The sequence below is a fragment of the Pristiophorus japonicus genome, chromosome 11, assembly GCF_044704955.1.
Source record: "Pristiophorus japonicus isolate sPriJap1 chromosome 11, sPriJap1.hap1, whole genome shotgun sequence".
NCBI classification, from domain to species: domain Eukaryota; kingdom Metazoa; phylum Chordata; class Chondrichthyes; family Pristiophoridae; genus Pristiophorus; species Pristiophorus japonicus.
The window spans coordinates 58,406,521-58,422,093 of NC_091987.1; the positions used below are offsets into that span (position 1 = coordinate 58,406,521).

Consider the following 15,573-nt stretch of genomic DNA (forward strand, 5'->3'; position numbering starts at 1 on the left):
GGGATGAAGAGAGGGTGGGATGAAGAGAGGGTGGGATGAAGAGAGGGTGGGATGAAGAGAGGGTGGGATGAAGAGAGGGTGGGATGAAGAGAGGGTGGGATGAAGAGAGGGTGGGATGAGAGAGAGGGTGGGATGAAGAGAGGGTGGGATGAAGAGAGGGTGGATGAAGAGAGGGTGGGATGAAGAGAGGGTGGGATGAAGAGAGGGTGGGAAGAGAGGGGGGGATGAGAGGGGGGGAAGAGAGGGGGGGAAGAGAGGGGGGGAAGAGAGGGGCTGAAGAGAGGGGGGAAAAGAGAGGGGGGGAAAGAGAGGGGGGGAAAGAGAGGGGGGGAAAGAGAGGGGGGGAAAGAGAGGGGGGGAAAGAGAGGGGGGGAAAGAGAGGGGGGGAAAGAGAGGGGTGGAAAGAGAGGGGTGGAAAGAAAGGGGGGGAAAGAAAGGGGGGGAAAGAGAGGGTGGGATGAAGAGAGGGTGGGATGAAGAGAGGGTGGGATGAAGAGAGGGTGGGATGAAGAGAGGGTGGGATGAAGAGAGGGGGGGATGAAGAGAGGGGGGGGATGAAGAGAGGGGGGGATGAAGAGAGGGGGGGATGAAGAGAGGGGGGGATGAAGAGAGGGGGGATGAAGAGAGGGGGGGATGAAGAGAGGGGGGGATGAAGAGGGGGGGGGATGAAGAGAGGGGGGGATGAAGAGAGGGGGGGATGAAGAGAGGGGGGGATGAAGAGAGGGGGGGATGAAGAGAGGGGGGGATGAAGAGAGGGGGGGATGAAGAGAGGGGGGGATGAAGAGAGGGGGGGATGAAGAGAGGGGGGGATGAAGAGAGGGTGGGATGAAGAGAGGGTGGGATGAAGAGAGGGTGGGATGAAGAGAGGGTGGGATGAAGAGAGGGTGGGATGAAGAGAGGGTGGGATGAAGAGAGGGTGGGATGAAGAGAGGGTGGGATGAAGAGAGGGGGGGATGAAGAGGGGGGGGATGAAGAGGGGGGGATGAAGAGGGGGGGATGAAGAGGGGGGGATGAAGAGGGGGGGGATGAAGAGGGTGGGATGAAGAGAGGGTGGGATGAAGAGAGGGTGGGATGAAGAGAGGGTGGGATGAAGAGAGGGTGGGATGAAGAGAGGGTGGGATGAAGAGGGTGGGATGAAGAGAGGGTGGGGTGAAGAGAGGGTGGGATGAAGAGAGGGTGGGATGAAGAGAGGGTGGGATGAAGAGAGGGTGGGATGAAGAGAGGGTGGGATGAAGAGAGGGTGGGATGAAGAGAGGGTGGGATGAAGAGAGGGTGGGATGAAGAGAGGGTGGGATGAAGAGAGGGTGGGATGAAGAGAGGGTGGGATGAAGAGAGGGTGGGATGAAGAGAGGGTGGGATGAAGAGAGGGTGGGATGAAGAGAGGGGGGGAAGAGAGGGGGTGAAGAGAGGGGGGAAAGAGAGGGGGGAAAGAGAGGGGGGGAAAGAGAGGGGGGGAAAGAGAGGGGGGAAAGAGAGGGGGGGAAAGAGAGGGGGGGAAAGAGAGGGGGGGAAAGAGAGGGGGGGAAAGAGAGGGGTGGAAAGAGAGGGGGGGGAAAGAAAGGGGGGGGAAAGAAAGGGGGGGAAAGAGAGGGTGGGATGAAGAGAGGGTGGGATGAAGAGAGGGTGGGATGAAGAGAGGGTGGGATGAAGAGAGGGTGGGATGAAGAGAGGGTGGGATGAAGAGAGGGTGGGATGAAGAGAGGGTGGGATGAAGAGAGGGTGGGATGAAGAGGGGGGGATGAAGAGGGGGGGGATGAAGAGGGGGGGATGAAGAGGGGGGGATGAAGAGGGGGGGGGATGAAGAGAGGGGGGATGAAGAGAGGGGGGGTTAAGCTCAACGGGCCTCGCCTCCGACAATGCAGATGCCTCGCTGCCGAAGACTTCGGGCTGGGCCCGCCCCCAGCAAGATGCTGGGCGGGCGGGCTCCGCCGACGACACAGATGACTGGCCGTTGCCCAAGACTTCGGGCGGGGCCCGCCCCCAGAAAGATGCCGGGCGGGTGGATCCCGCCGACGACGTGGAGGGAGGGAGTGGGGGAGAGGAGCTGGGGCTGAACGAGAGGTCAGGGCGGGGGGAGCAGGAGCTGAATGGGAGGGAGGTACGCCCGAGTCCGATCTTCGCCCGGAGTGCCCATTCGGCCAGGGCTAGGGGCGGTGTGCTTCGGGCCCCTCCCACGCAGCCTCGGGGGCGAGGAGCTACTGCACATGCGCGCACACTCCAGCGCGCATGTGCAGAGGTCCTGGCACTGTTTTGAGCGTAGGGACCTGTCTATGACCCCGACCCCTTGTGCTGCGCCGCGCCGAGCACGAAGATGTCCTGAGGAGCTCGCAGAATCACAAGGTAATTTTTTGCACCTTTTTTATTCGAGAAATTCAGAGTACCTTATGGAGGTGCGCCGTTTTTACAGAGGGCGGAAACTTGGGCCCAGTTTTTCTAACTTCTTTCTGTGCTGCCTTAGTAATCCATTCAGGGGCACAATTCTTTAACACAAAAGCAAAATACTGCTGATGCTGCAATATGAAATGAAAACAGAAAATGCTGGAAATCGCAGCGGGTCAGGCAGTATCGGTGGAGAGAAAAACAGAGTTAATGTTTCAGGTCGACAACCCTTCGTCAAAACTGGCGAGTGTTCGAAAAGAACACATTCGTAAGAAGCAGTGAAACGGAGAGGGGAAGAAAGAACAAAAGGGAAGGTCTGTGATAGGAAGGAGGCAGGAGAGATTAGAGAGACAAAAGGGATGATGGCCGAATTGAAATGGTAATGCCAGGAGTTAGAAAAAGATTAGTCAAGATAGGGTGTGAATGGCGGAATAATGCCATTAAAGACAAAGAGAGAAAAAACCTAGGCTCGGGTGGGGGTGGGGGGGAGGGAGCCAAAGATGGTCAGTGGTTATGCTCTGAAATTGTTGAACTCAATGTTGAGTCCAGAAGGCTGTAGACTGCCTAAATGAAAGATGAGATGCTGTTCCTCGAGCTTGCGTTAAGCTTCGTTGGAACAGTGTAGGAGGCTGAGGACGGTGAGGTCAGAGTGGGAGTGGAGTGGAGAATTAAAGTGGCAGGATCCCGGAAGCTCAGGGTCACACTTGCAGACTGAACAGAGGTGGTCCTCAAAGTGGTCACCCAATCTATGTTTGGTCTCCCCGGTGTAGAGGAGACCACACCGTGAGCAGCGAATACAGTATACTAAATTGAAAGAAGTACAAGTAAATCGCTGTCCCACCTGGAAGGAGTATTTGGGGCCCTGGATAGAAACATAGAAAATAGGTGCAGGAGTAGGCCATTCGGCCCTTCGAGCCTGCACCACCATTCAATATCATGGCTGATCATGCAACTTTAGTACCGCATTCCTGCTTTCTCTTCATACCCCTTGATCCCTTTAACCGTAAGGGCCACATCTAACTCCCTTTTGAATATATCTAACGAACGGGCCTCAACAACTTTCTGTGATAGAGAATTCCACAGGGTCATAATTCTCTGAGTGAAGAAGTTTCTCCTCATCTCAGTCCTAAATGGCTTAACCCTTATCCTAAGACTGTGACCCCTGGTTCTGGACTTCCCCAACATTGGGAACATTCTTCCTGCATCTAATCTGTCCAATCCCGTCAGAATTTTACATGTTACTATGAGATCCCCTCTCGTTCTTCTAAATTCCAGTGAATATAAGCCTAGTCGATCCAGTCTTTCTTCATATGTCAGTCCTGCCATCCCGGGAATCAGTCTGGTGAATCTTCGCTGCACTCCCTCAATAGCAAGAATGTCCTTCCTCAGATTAGGAGACCAAAACTGTACACAATCCTCAAGGTGTGGCCTCACCAAGGCCCTGACCAACTGCAGTAAGACCTCCCTGCTCCTATACTCAAATCCTCTAGCTATGAAGGCCAACATGCCATTTGCCTTCTTCACCGCCTGCTGTACTTGCATGCCAACTTTCAATGACTGATGCACCATGATACCCAAGTCTCGTTTTCCTAATCTGTCACCATTCAAATAATATTCTGCCTTCCTGTTTTTGCCACCAAAGTGGATAACCTCACATTTATCTACATTATACTGCATCTGCCATGCATTTACCCACTCACCTAACCTGTCCAAGTCAACCTACAGCCTTTTAGCATCTTCCTCACAGCTCACACTGCCACCCAGCTTAGTGTCATCTGCAAACTTGGAGATATTACATTCAATTCCTTTGTCTAAATCATTAATGTATATTGTAAATAGCTGGGGTCCCAGCACTGAACCTTGCGGTACCCCACTAGTCACTGCCTGCCATTCTGAAAAGGACCAGTTTATTCCTACTCTTTGCTTTCTGTCTGCCAACCAGTTCTTTATCCACTTCAATACATTGTGCTTTAATTTTGAAAACTAATCTCTTGTGCGGGACCTTGTCAAAAGCCTTTTGAAAGTCCAAATACACCACATCCACTGGTTCTCCCTTGTCCACTCTACAGTTATATCCTCAAAAAATTCTAGAGGATTGGTCAAGCATGATTTCCCTTTCATAAATCTATGCTGACTTGGACCGATCCTGTCACTGCTTTCCAAATGCGCTGCTATTACATCTTTAATAATTGATTCCAACATTTTCCCCACTACCGATGTCAGGCTAACCGGTCTATAATTCCCTGTTTTCTCTCTCCCTCCTTTTTTAAAAAGTGGGGTTACATTTGCTACCCTCCAATCTATACAAACTGATCCAGAGTCTATAGAATGTTGGAAAATGACCACCAATGCATCCACTATTTCTAGGGCTACTTCCTTAAGTACTCTGGGATGCAGACTATCAGGTCCTGGGAATTTAGCAGCCTTCCGTTCCATCAGTTTTCCGAACACAATTTCCTGACGAATAAGGATTTCCTTCAGTTCCTCCTTCTCGCTAGACCCTCGGTCCCCTAGTATTTCCGGAAGGTTATTTGTGTCTTCCTTAGTGAAGACAGAACCAAAGTATTTGTTCAATTGGTCTGCCATTTCTTTGTTCCCCATTATAAATTCACCTGATTCTGACTGCAAGGGACCTACATTTGTCTTCACTAATCTTTTTCTCTTCACATATCTATAGAAGCTTTTGCAGTCAGTTTTTATGTTCCCTGCAAGCTTACTCTCATACTCTATTTTCCCCCTTCTAATTAAACCCTTTGTCCTCCTCTGCTGAATTCTCAATTTCTCCCAGTCCTCAGGTTTGCTGCTTTTTTTGGCCAAGTTATATGCCTCTTCCTTGGATTTAACACTATCCCTAATTTCCCTTGTTAGCCACGGTTGAGCCACCTTCACCGTTTTATTTTTACACCAGACAGGAATGTACAATTGTTGAAGTTCATCCATGTGATCTTTAAATGTCTGCCATTGCCTATCCACCATCAAACCTTTAAGTATCATTCACCAGTCTATCCTAGCCAATTCACATTTCATACCATCGAAGTTACCTTTCAAGTTCAGGACCCGTCGTCTCCGAATTAACTGTGTCACTCTCCATCTTAATGAAGAATTCTACCATATTATGGTCATTCTTCCCCAAGGGGCCTCGCACAACAAGATTGCTAATTAATCCTCTCTCGTTACACAACACCCAGTCTAGGATGGCCAGCTCTCTAGTTGGTTCCTCGACATATTCGTCTAGAAAACCATCCCTTATACACTCCAGGAAATCCTCCTCCACCGTATTGCTACTCGTAGTGGGAAGGGAGGAGGTAAAAGGGCAGGTGTTGCATCTCATGCGCTTGCGTGGAAAGGTGCCGTGGGAAGGGGAGGTGGTGCTGAGGATGACTGTGGAATGGACCAGGGTGTCGCGGAGGGAGCGGTCCCTTCGGAATGCTGAGAGGGGAGTGGAGGGGATGATGTGATTGGTGGTGGGATCACGCTGGATGTGGCGGAAATGGCGGAGTATGATCTTGAATGTGGAGACTGGTGGGGTGAAAGGTGAGGATAAGGGGAACCCTGTCATGGTTCTGAGAGGTAGGGGAAAGGGTGAGAGCAGAGGTGGGGGAAATAGAACGGACACGATCGAGGGCAGTGTTAACCACGGCGGAGGGAAATCCTCGGTTGAGGAAAAAGGAAGACATGTCAGAGGCTGTGGTGTGAAAGATGGCGTCGTCAGAGCAGATGCGACGGAGGAGAAACTGGGAGAATGGAATGGAGTCCTTACAGGATGCAGGGTAGGAGGAAGTGTAGTCCAGGTAGCTGTGGGAGTCAGTGGCCTGCGAGCACCATCAGAGCAAAAGGAGCAGCGTGGTGGCCTGGCCCAGCAGGCTGAGCGGCCCCCGGCCTGCAAGCACCATCAGAGCAGGCCGGAGAGTGGAAGATGCAGCGTGACGGCATACCACTCCAGGGAGCAGCATGTGCTGGAGCAGGAGAGCAACGGCAGCGAAGAGGGATGTCACCAAGATCCAGGTCGGTGATTGGAGCGTGGGCAGGTACGGCAGGAGCAGCGAGGTCAGGGCAAAGGAGCGGCGAGAGATTGTAGAAAGATGTGATCGGGGCCCTGGAGAGGCACGAGTTCGGGGCCAGAAGAGGCGAGTGCCCAGGGGCAGCACGGGCCAGCCCACACTGCGATATTTGTGCTCACTCGGTCTGTGCAGCAGAGCTGGTCTCCAGTCACCTTGGTTAATCCTTGTCACTGGACCAAGACCTAGCACTGTCAAGCCCGTGTTAAAAAAAACCACGCACAGGCATCTTCCACCCTTCAAGGTTTAGTTTGGGGCCTGGGATTTTAGGTCCTTCATTGAAACACCGGTGAACTTTTTGATGTGGAAGCAAGTCATCCTCGATTCGAGGGACTGCCTATGATGATGATGATGATGACGAGTGGATAATGGTCGAATGCCTATCCCCAGAGATGGAGACAGAGAAGTCGAGGAAGGGAAGGGAAGAGACGAGAAGAGTCGGAGATGGACCATGTGAAGGAGAGGGACGGGTGGAAATGGGATGCAAAGTGAATGAAATTTTCTAGTTCAGGGCAAGAGCAGGAAACGGCACCGATACAATCATCAATGTACTGGATAAAGAGATGAGGGAGGGGACCCAAGTAGGACTGGAACAAAGAATGTTCCATATATCCCACGAAAAGACAGGCATAGCTAGGGCCCATGCGGGTTCCCATAGCAACACCTTTAATTTGGAGGAAGTGAGTGGAGTTAAAGGAGAAGTTGTTCAATGTGAGAACAAGTTCAGCCAGGCGGAGGAGGGTGGTGATGGATGGGGACTGGTTGGGCCTCTGCTCGAGGAAGAAGCTGAGCGCCCTCAGGCCATCCTGATGGGGGGTGGAAATGTAGAGGGATTGGATGTCCACGGTGAAAAGAAGATGGTTGGGCCTGGGAAACTGGAAACTGTTCGTGACAGAGGGTGTTGGAGGAGTTGCGGATGTAGGTGGAAGAGAGTGGACAAGGGGAGAAATAAAAGTCGAGATAGGAAGAAATAAGTTCTGTGGGGCAAGAACAGGCTGAAATTATGGGTCTACTGGGGCATGCCTGTTTATGAATCTTGGGAAGGAGGTAGAAGCGAGCTGTGCGTGGTTGGAGAACAATGGCTGTGGAGGGAAGATCTCCAGAGGAGATGAGGTCCAGTGACGGTGTGGGAAATTTTGGTTTGCTGTTCAGTAGTGGGGTCATGGTCCAGGGGGAGGTAGGAGGAGGTGTCAGAGAGTTGGCGATCAGCCTCTGCAAGGTAGAGGTCGGTTTGCCAAACAACAACAGTGCCACCCTTGTCAGTAGGTTTAATGACAAGGTTGGAGTTGGATCTGAGCGAGCGAAGTGCCGCAAGTTCAGAGGGAGGTAGGTTGGAGTGAGTGAGGGGAGCAGAGAAATTGAGACGGCCGATGTCCCGTCAGCAGTTTGCAATGAAAAGGTCTAGAGAGGGTAAGAGGCCAGAGGGAGGGGTCCAGGTAGAGCGAGAATTCTTTAATCTGTGCTTGTTTTATTGGTATTTAGTTACCCTGCATGCTTGGAAATGTGTCCTTCAATTTTTTTTTAAATTTGTCCTCAATTGAAGTTTTCTTGACTGCCATCATCCCACCACTGATCTGAGTAAGCTCTTCCCCTCATCGTCTTTTAATGTTGTATACCAGTGTCAGCTTGGCTCAGTAGTAGTAGCACTTTCACTTGAGTCAGAAGGTTGTGAATTCAGGTCCCCTATGGATCTGCGCAAACAATCTGAGCTGATATTTTATTGCAGCATGGAGGTACGGCTGTATTGCTAGAGATACCATCTTTTGAATGAAAAGTTAAAAAGTTTGTCTGTTTAAGTGGACATAAAGGATCCTGCGCCATTATTTGAAGAAAAACAGGGGAGTTTCCCAGTGTCCTAACCAACATTTATTCCTCAACCAACATCTCGAATACAGATTAATTAGTCTTTCATCGCATTTGCTGATTGTGGGACCTAGGCATACACAAATGGCTGTCACATTTGCTTACATGACTATACCTCAAATGCAATTCATTGGCTGCAAAGCACTTGGACATTCCATGGACATGAAAGTGTTTGAGATGGGGTTCTTATTTATGATTTATTCCTCAAATCAATAAGGTTCCTAAACATTGAAGTCAGATGCCATGAGTTTATTAAACATATAATACATGCAATAATACTTAAACATACACTTGAAAGATACTAGGATCAGCGTCTCGAATCCTGCTGTCCGAAAACAGGAATTTTTGAGGCGGCCAAGATGGCGACATCAGGCGGCGAGGGACGAAGAAACCAGTAAAAAAACAGCGCCGGGGGGCCATGGGTGGCGAGAATCAGCAGGCGGCAAGGAGCGGAGGATCAGCGGCCGACGAGGAGCGGAGGATCAGCGGCCGGCGAGGAGCACCAACAGCGAGGTCTGAAATCCGGCAAAATCCAAAAACCGGCACGGTCTCTGTCCCAATGTTGTTGGATTTCAGACGTTGTACTTGTACTTACAACCGCACCTAATGGGTTTGTTTGAGGATCCAAACTTGCTACAGTTCTGAGATCAGTATCTTAGGCCTTTACAAATCAAAATACTCATTACAAATTGCCAGTTTTTATAAATTTCTCTCACTCCCTCAATGTGACAATTCTGCACTAATTGTATAAAAGTTAAAATACAGCTCCATATAAGGATCAATAACTTTAGTTTTCCTTGCCTAACAAGCTCATTTTTTTTGAGCTAACAAGTATAACTCCCTTACTTCATCATCTTAATGATAATTTCACTCAGTCCATATAATTTATATTCTACCAAGTGAAACCTTTAAATAATAAGTCTGTCTTTGTTTCTGAATCATTGGCACCAATTAAATAAGATGATGTATGCCCAGATATTTTCCTTTGCTAATCTAATTGTTTTCCCACATTTATCAATTGATTAAAGTTCCCTGAAACTTTAGGAACCAGTATGTTTTTAATTCTCTTATTTCTTCATCCTGAAACTGACCCTTGCTTCAGGGTCAGCCCTGGCCTGACAGCCCAGAGGTGCTTCCAATTGACTTATACTTTCCTGTTTAACAACCAAAGACTAAAAGATTAATATTACTAAGTTACTTATTAATATAAACAGAAATCAATAGTAATATAGCATTAGTAGACTTCAGGACTGTCTAATTAACCCTTTCCTTACAAAAGGCACGACAGTATAGAATTCTAAGGCTTTCAGTTTTCTTCTTCTGTGGTATTAGTTTATCCCAGTTCATAAGCTTAATTATGCTATAGTCACTGCACTATTTCCATTCTGAGTCACATTAAACCATTTGTAAATGGATCAATCAGGCAATATGCTGAATCATTACCATACATCAATTCTGCAAAGGCTTTTTAATGGAAATTTTAAACATTACCAATTTTGTGAACTTTCATGCTCTACCCGCTTGAACTGTGAAAAATACTCAGGTTTACAGTAATAAATATTTCCAAACATGGACATGTCTGGAGAAATCACTAGAAGGTATACAAATAATGACATACTGATGCTCACATGTATGTCACAGATGGCAGCAGTGGTAGGAGCAATGGCGCAATTTAAGGTGATGAATTAAGAATGTTGCACATAAAGTATATTTGCATAACATTAAACCATGTTGATTTAAACTTGATTTCTCATATTTTGATATTACTAAATAGTTTTGTTTTAAAGCCCAATGACGATATTAGACAACAATTAACACAAGTAAAATCAGAATAAATATTTGATAAAACACTGCTACCATATTGTTTCAAGAACAAAAATTGCAGAAAGGAACTTCACTCAGAGCTTCTAATGTCATTGTTTCTAATGTTAAACTGTTGTTATACAAACTAACAATGATGGAAACCAGAAACAATGGATGCCATAAGGACAGAGGGGAGAGTCTGGGCAAAATAACTTACCTACTTACCTTTTACACAAGTGGGTTTGTTAATGGTGTTCTTTGTTCCCAAGCCTAGCTGACCCCAGTTGTTGCTCCCAAAGATGTATATCTTGCCATTTTCTGTCGAAAAACAAATGTGCTTCACGTGAACATTTTATTTTACCTTTGTTTCCCCACATATAAATCTTCAAACACCTTTTCTGTCTGAATTAATCTCGCAGCACCTAAAGCTAAAAGAAAGAAGATATCTGTCCCCTGTCATGACTTCTCCTAAAGCCACCACAACTGATTTTTCTGCTCATGTTTTAGAGCCTCAGATTCACTTCAAGATTTAACAGCCCCGGTGGCACATAGGCATAGAATATTTGAGCCCTGACCACTTCAATTCTTCACACAATGAGATAGAGTTCATTGCAAAACTGCAAGCAGATTCATTTCATGTGAGGATATGCATTTCCCTACAGAAAAGAATAAGAAAAATCACCTTGCAACTAATTATGAGCAGCAATGGTGGAACCTGGGAGTAAAATATTCAACTAAAATGCAGTTGGAGGATTGGACACGAGTGTCATTTTTTTCTTGAAATAACATTGTGAATATTTTTTCATATTAAAATAAGACTTGACACACCTGATATTTGGTGAATATAAAGGGAAGGGTTAACAAATTAAAACTACAGACACTTGGAAAAACCTTAACTATTTAAGGGAAAATATTCCTCCCCACACCAAATCTAGAACAAAATACATTTATATCGTATCTTTAACGTAGTAAAACATCCCAAGGCGCTTCACATGAGCAATATCAATCAAAATTTGACACCGAGTCATATAAGAAGATATTAGGGCAGAAAATGTAGGTTTTAAGGAGCATCTTAAAGGAGAAACAAAATGAAAATAAACTCTAGAGAAAAAAAATTAACTCTCATTGCATGGTAGCTGTCCTCCTAGTCCAAGTTAACGGCTCACCACCACTTCTCTCGACCCCTCCACAGTCTCTAAATTGTCAGACTGCTTGTCCGACATCCAGTTCTGGATGAGCAGAAATTTTCTCCAATTGAATATTGGGAAGACCGAAGTAACTGTTTTCGGTCCCTGCCACAAACTCCGTTCCCTAGCCACTGACTCCATCCCTCTCCCCAACTTCTGTCTAAGGCTGAACCACATGGTTCACAACCTTGGTGTCATATTGGACCCTGAAATGAGCTTTCCGCAGCACAACTGAGACCGCCTATTTCCACCTCCGTAACATCGCCCGTCTCTGCCTGTGCCTCAGCTCATCCGCTGCTGAAACCCTCATCCATGCCTTTGGTACCTCTGGACTTCACTATTCCAACGCACTCCTGGCTTGCCTCCCACATTCTTGATCCAAAATTCGGCTGTCCATGTCCTAACTCGCACCAAGTTCCATTCACCCATCACCCCTGTGCTCACTGATCTATATTGGCTTCTGGTTAAGCAACGCCTCGATTTCAAAATTCTCATCCTTATTTTCAAATCCCTCCATGGCCTCGCCCCTCCCCATCTCTGTAAACTCCTCCAGTCCCACAACTATCACCCACCACCCCCTCCCACCCCCACCCCCCAACCGAGATGTCTGCACTCCTCTAATTCTGCCCTGAACATCCCTGATTATAATCACTCAACCATTGGTGGTCGTGCCTTCTGTTGCCTAGGTCCCAAGCTCTGGAACTCTCTGCCTAAACCCCTCTGCCTCTCTTTCCTTCTTCAAGACACTCCTTAAAACATGACCAAGCCTTCGGTCGCCTGCGCTAATTTCTACTTGTGCGGCTCCATGTCAAATTTTTAATCGCACAATACTCCGGCCAGATCAGCCATGATCTTGTTGAATGGCGGAGCAGGCTCGAGGGGCTAGATGGCCTACTCCTGTTCCTAATTCTTATGTTCTTATGAAGTGCTTGGGACGTTTCACTACATTAAATATGCTATATAAATACAAGTTGTTGTCTTTGTCTCAATCGTCAGTTTAGCAACATTTCTGCAACTATATATTAAAAAATTGTTTCTTTTTCTGTTTCTTCATTCCAATTTTCTCCCCACCTTTTGTGAAGGAATTAATTCCTTCACTAGAGTCCGGTTCCACAGGCAGCAGTTGCCTGCTTAAATTCTGCCCAAGTGGTGTGCAAACCTTGATAGTGAGCGATGCCAGGCTATTTGGCAATTAAGGGTATCACAATCAAATCCAAATCTGCCCTCATCCAGTATCCACACACTCATATGTCAAGGAAATATAATATTGCAATCTGGAATGGAATCTTGGACCAACTTTCCATTCTCTAGCCCATGGGTTGGTCAGAGCCCTACTGGTGTCCTGGCTGCTAGCTGACATCAGCTAATTCAACACAGATGTGAGAAACGTCGTTATTGAGGCACAGCTCCCAGCATAATTGCCCGCACTTTGCTTTCAGTGGAACAGTGAGAAGTGATAGAACTTGCTGCTAAATAATGAAAGATAATGGTTCCGCAGCAAGCATCAGAAATACTACAATGGGAAGGCGATTGCAACAGGGTGACATTTTGTTTAAAATTTAGATAGAAATTCGATATCACTTTTTCTAACAAAAATTTGAGATTTGTCCTTGTTTTGAAGCATCTAACAGCTCAGACCACCAAAATATTCAAGGAAGGATGTCACTCACAGGTATTTCCTATTTTATACTCCTCTTTATGCAATCTGTGAAAACAAGGTTCTCATTCCATACTTTCTTGCACTATTATGTGAACTTACATCACAGATAGTTCTGGCCATTTCTCTAGGAAGAGCATCACATAGTTAACTGAAACTATTGAGGTCAGGCTCCAGGATGGATGCAGAAAGTACCATGTGTGTTTTTTCATCAATCAATTATGTTTTAGTAAGACGATCAAGGTGCAACAAGCTAAATGTGCACCTAGAAATACCATTGACATAATTGCCTTCAAAATATTTTGAATTTTTTTTTAAAAAGGGGTGCTGAAGCAATAAAAATTGTAGCTTTATTTTGGTGGTCCTTACTTGTTGCTAAAGCTGAATAGTCAAAGCAAAATAATTCTGCCCCATCTTTGCATACAGAGAGATAGATAAATAAATTCCAAGTCGGGGTTAACGACTCACCAGTTATGAACGCAGTGTGTTCATCCCCACAGCTGATTGAGACAGCTGTGTCATTTTTCAGCCAGAATTTGCTGGGAACATTGTCTGAGAATTTGCTTTTACCAAATGTAAAAACAGCTCCAGTATCTGAAAGTAAAATAAATTATATGATGGAGCTTGTAAACTATTTGTATTGAATCAATAACATGTTCTAATGCTTGCTATGGTATAAAATAAATTTCCAGAAATTCTGCAATTTTCTGGTAGCAGCTATAAACAAAGCATTTCCACTAATGATGCAGGGTGTTCCAATACTGTATCTTCATTCAATGTTATGTTGATCTAAGTATGTTACTAAATGTAATAATAAATAACACTTGCCTCCATCATGTTTTACTTTATTTACTATACTGCTTATGTAACAAATACTTGAGAAGTCACAACAGTTGCCTATTTCATTGACTGGTTTGAACAATTTATGTGCTAAATTCCTCACAAACCAGCAGAAGTTGAATATGAAATAACAAAATCTATCAACCTAATAAACATGAACAGAGTCTGTGCTGCAAGCCATATTGCCTTAAAAACATTTTTGCAGGGTTCAAGATATGTAATTATTTTGTACTAAGCCACTGCGCAGCATTTAGTCGTTGCCTGGAATCACTCCGATATATCTAACATTTTTTTTGAGGGAAGAGAATACACCCAGTACTGTTGCCTCAGCAAATCTGCATCATCTAGTGTTGGGTGGTAGCACTCTTGCCTCGGAGTCAGAAGGTCATGTTTTCAAGCCCCACTTCAGAGACTTGAGCACATAATCTAGGCTGACACTTCAGTGCATTACTAATGGAGTGCTGCACTGTTGGAGGTCTCGTCTTTCAGATGAGCCTTTGAACCAAGGCCCCATGAGGTTGACATAGAAAAGTCTCACAGCAGTATTCAGAGAAAAGCAGGGAGTTCTCCTGGCATTGCAGGCAGCATTTATCCCTCAAGCAACATTGCTAAAACAGATTATTTGGTGATTTATCTTATTGCTGTTTGTGAGATTTCGTTATGTGCAAATTAGCTGTCACATTTCCCTACATTACAACACTGACTACACTTCAATAGTACTTCATTGGATGTGAAGCACTTTGGAAAGGCATTATACAAGTGCAAATTATTTCTTTATCTATTAATTCACAGTACCCCTTCATGCCCTCACCCCATTGACCCCCGACATTCCCTTCCAGCAAACTGCCATGGTAACCAGTTGGGCCTTGGTTTTCTATCGGGTCCTCTTAGTTTAATCCACCTAAACTAGCAAGGCAGAGGGAATGTAAAATAGCAGATTATTTTAAAACAAGGATAGACATTCTCATCAGGAGATCATTCTGATCACTATGCCTCATCATTTGTCAACAAATGAACAACATTTGCTTTCAACGTGAGATAAATAGAATGTACAAATAAACAATTTCAAATAATCATCACAAACAACTCCCCACTGAGTTACCATATTAATGCATTTGTATACATCATATTACATTCCTCTCATAACATTATCCTTATATTAAATAATGATCCTGTAGTACTGTTGAATTATATATAGGAGTTGTTCTTTACAATCACTAATGGCTTAAAGGGAGTTCATAATTCTAATGAAAAAAGAATAGGTTGGATGACAAGAAACCAAGTTGAAAATAAATCACAAAGGGATTCACAAATAAGGTGGATGCCAGTGTTATTTGGTTGGAGAAAAAACAGATATGGTTAAACTGTATTTTTTTTAAACATTATTTTTGATTCTAGGGCAGAAAGTCAGTTCTCAAAGGGTTAACAGTCAAGCTTATTTGGCTGAATTTTAAACTAATTAGGTATGTGAGGAATTACAGACTCAACCAGACAAAGACAGCTCAGTCCTGTATGTCACTGCCAGATGTCTTTAATTCATCTCACTCATCTCAACTAGTAGCAGGAAGGTTGCTTTGTGGCCAGTGTTGAATTGTAGTTACCAACGAGGGAACACATTTTCTCATTTACAGTGCTCATTTCGAAACTTAGGAGTGTAGCAGCTTAGGTCACCGAGAAGTGCGTACAGCTGAGGTCCACGTGCACTTTTACAACTTACTAGCAATGTAGTTTGAAGGCTCCCCATCAAGGAAAGCCATGACTATACAATCAAATTGATCTGTGTGGA

At 45.5% G+C, this 15,573-nt stretch overlaps 1 protein-coding gene across 2 annotated transcripts in view; it reads right to left on the reverse strand.

Annotated features, from left to right (window-relative positions):
- LOC139276034 (X-linked retinitis pigmentosa GTPase regulator-like) overlaps positions 1 to 15,573 on the reverse strand; it is a 215,056-nt gene that overhangs the window by 179,527 nt on the left and 19,956 nt on the right. Inside the window, exons 2-3 of one of the 2 annotated variants that reach the window (XM_070893415.1) lie at positions 13,416 to 13,541; positions 10,329 to 10,421 (exon numbers count right to left, since the gene is read on the reverse strand). The exons of the other annotated variant lie outside the window; for it this stretch is intronic. Of the exons in view, the coding sequence (XP_070749516.1) occupies positions 10,329 to 10,421; positions 13,416 to 13,541 (219 nt within the window). The remainder of the gene's footprint in view (positions 1 to 10,328; positions 10,422 to 13,415; positions 13,542 to 15,573) is intronic. 2 annotated transcript variants of the gene reach the window in all.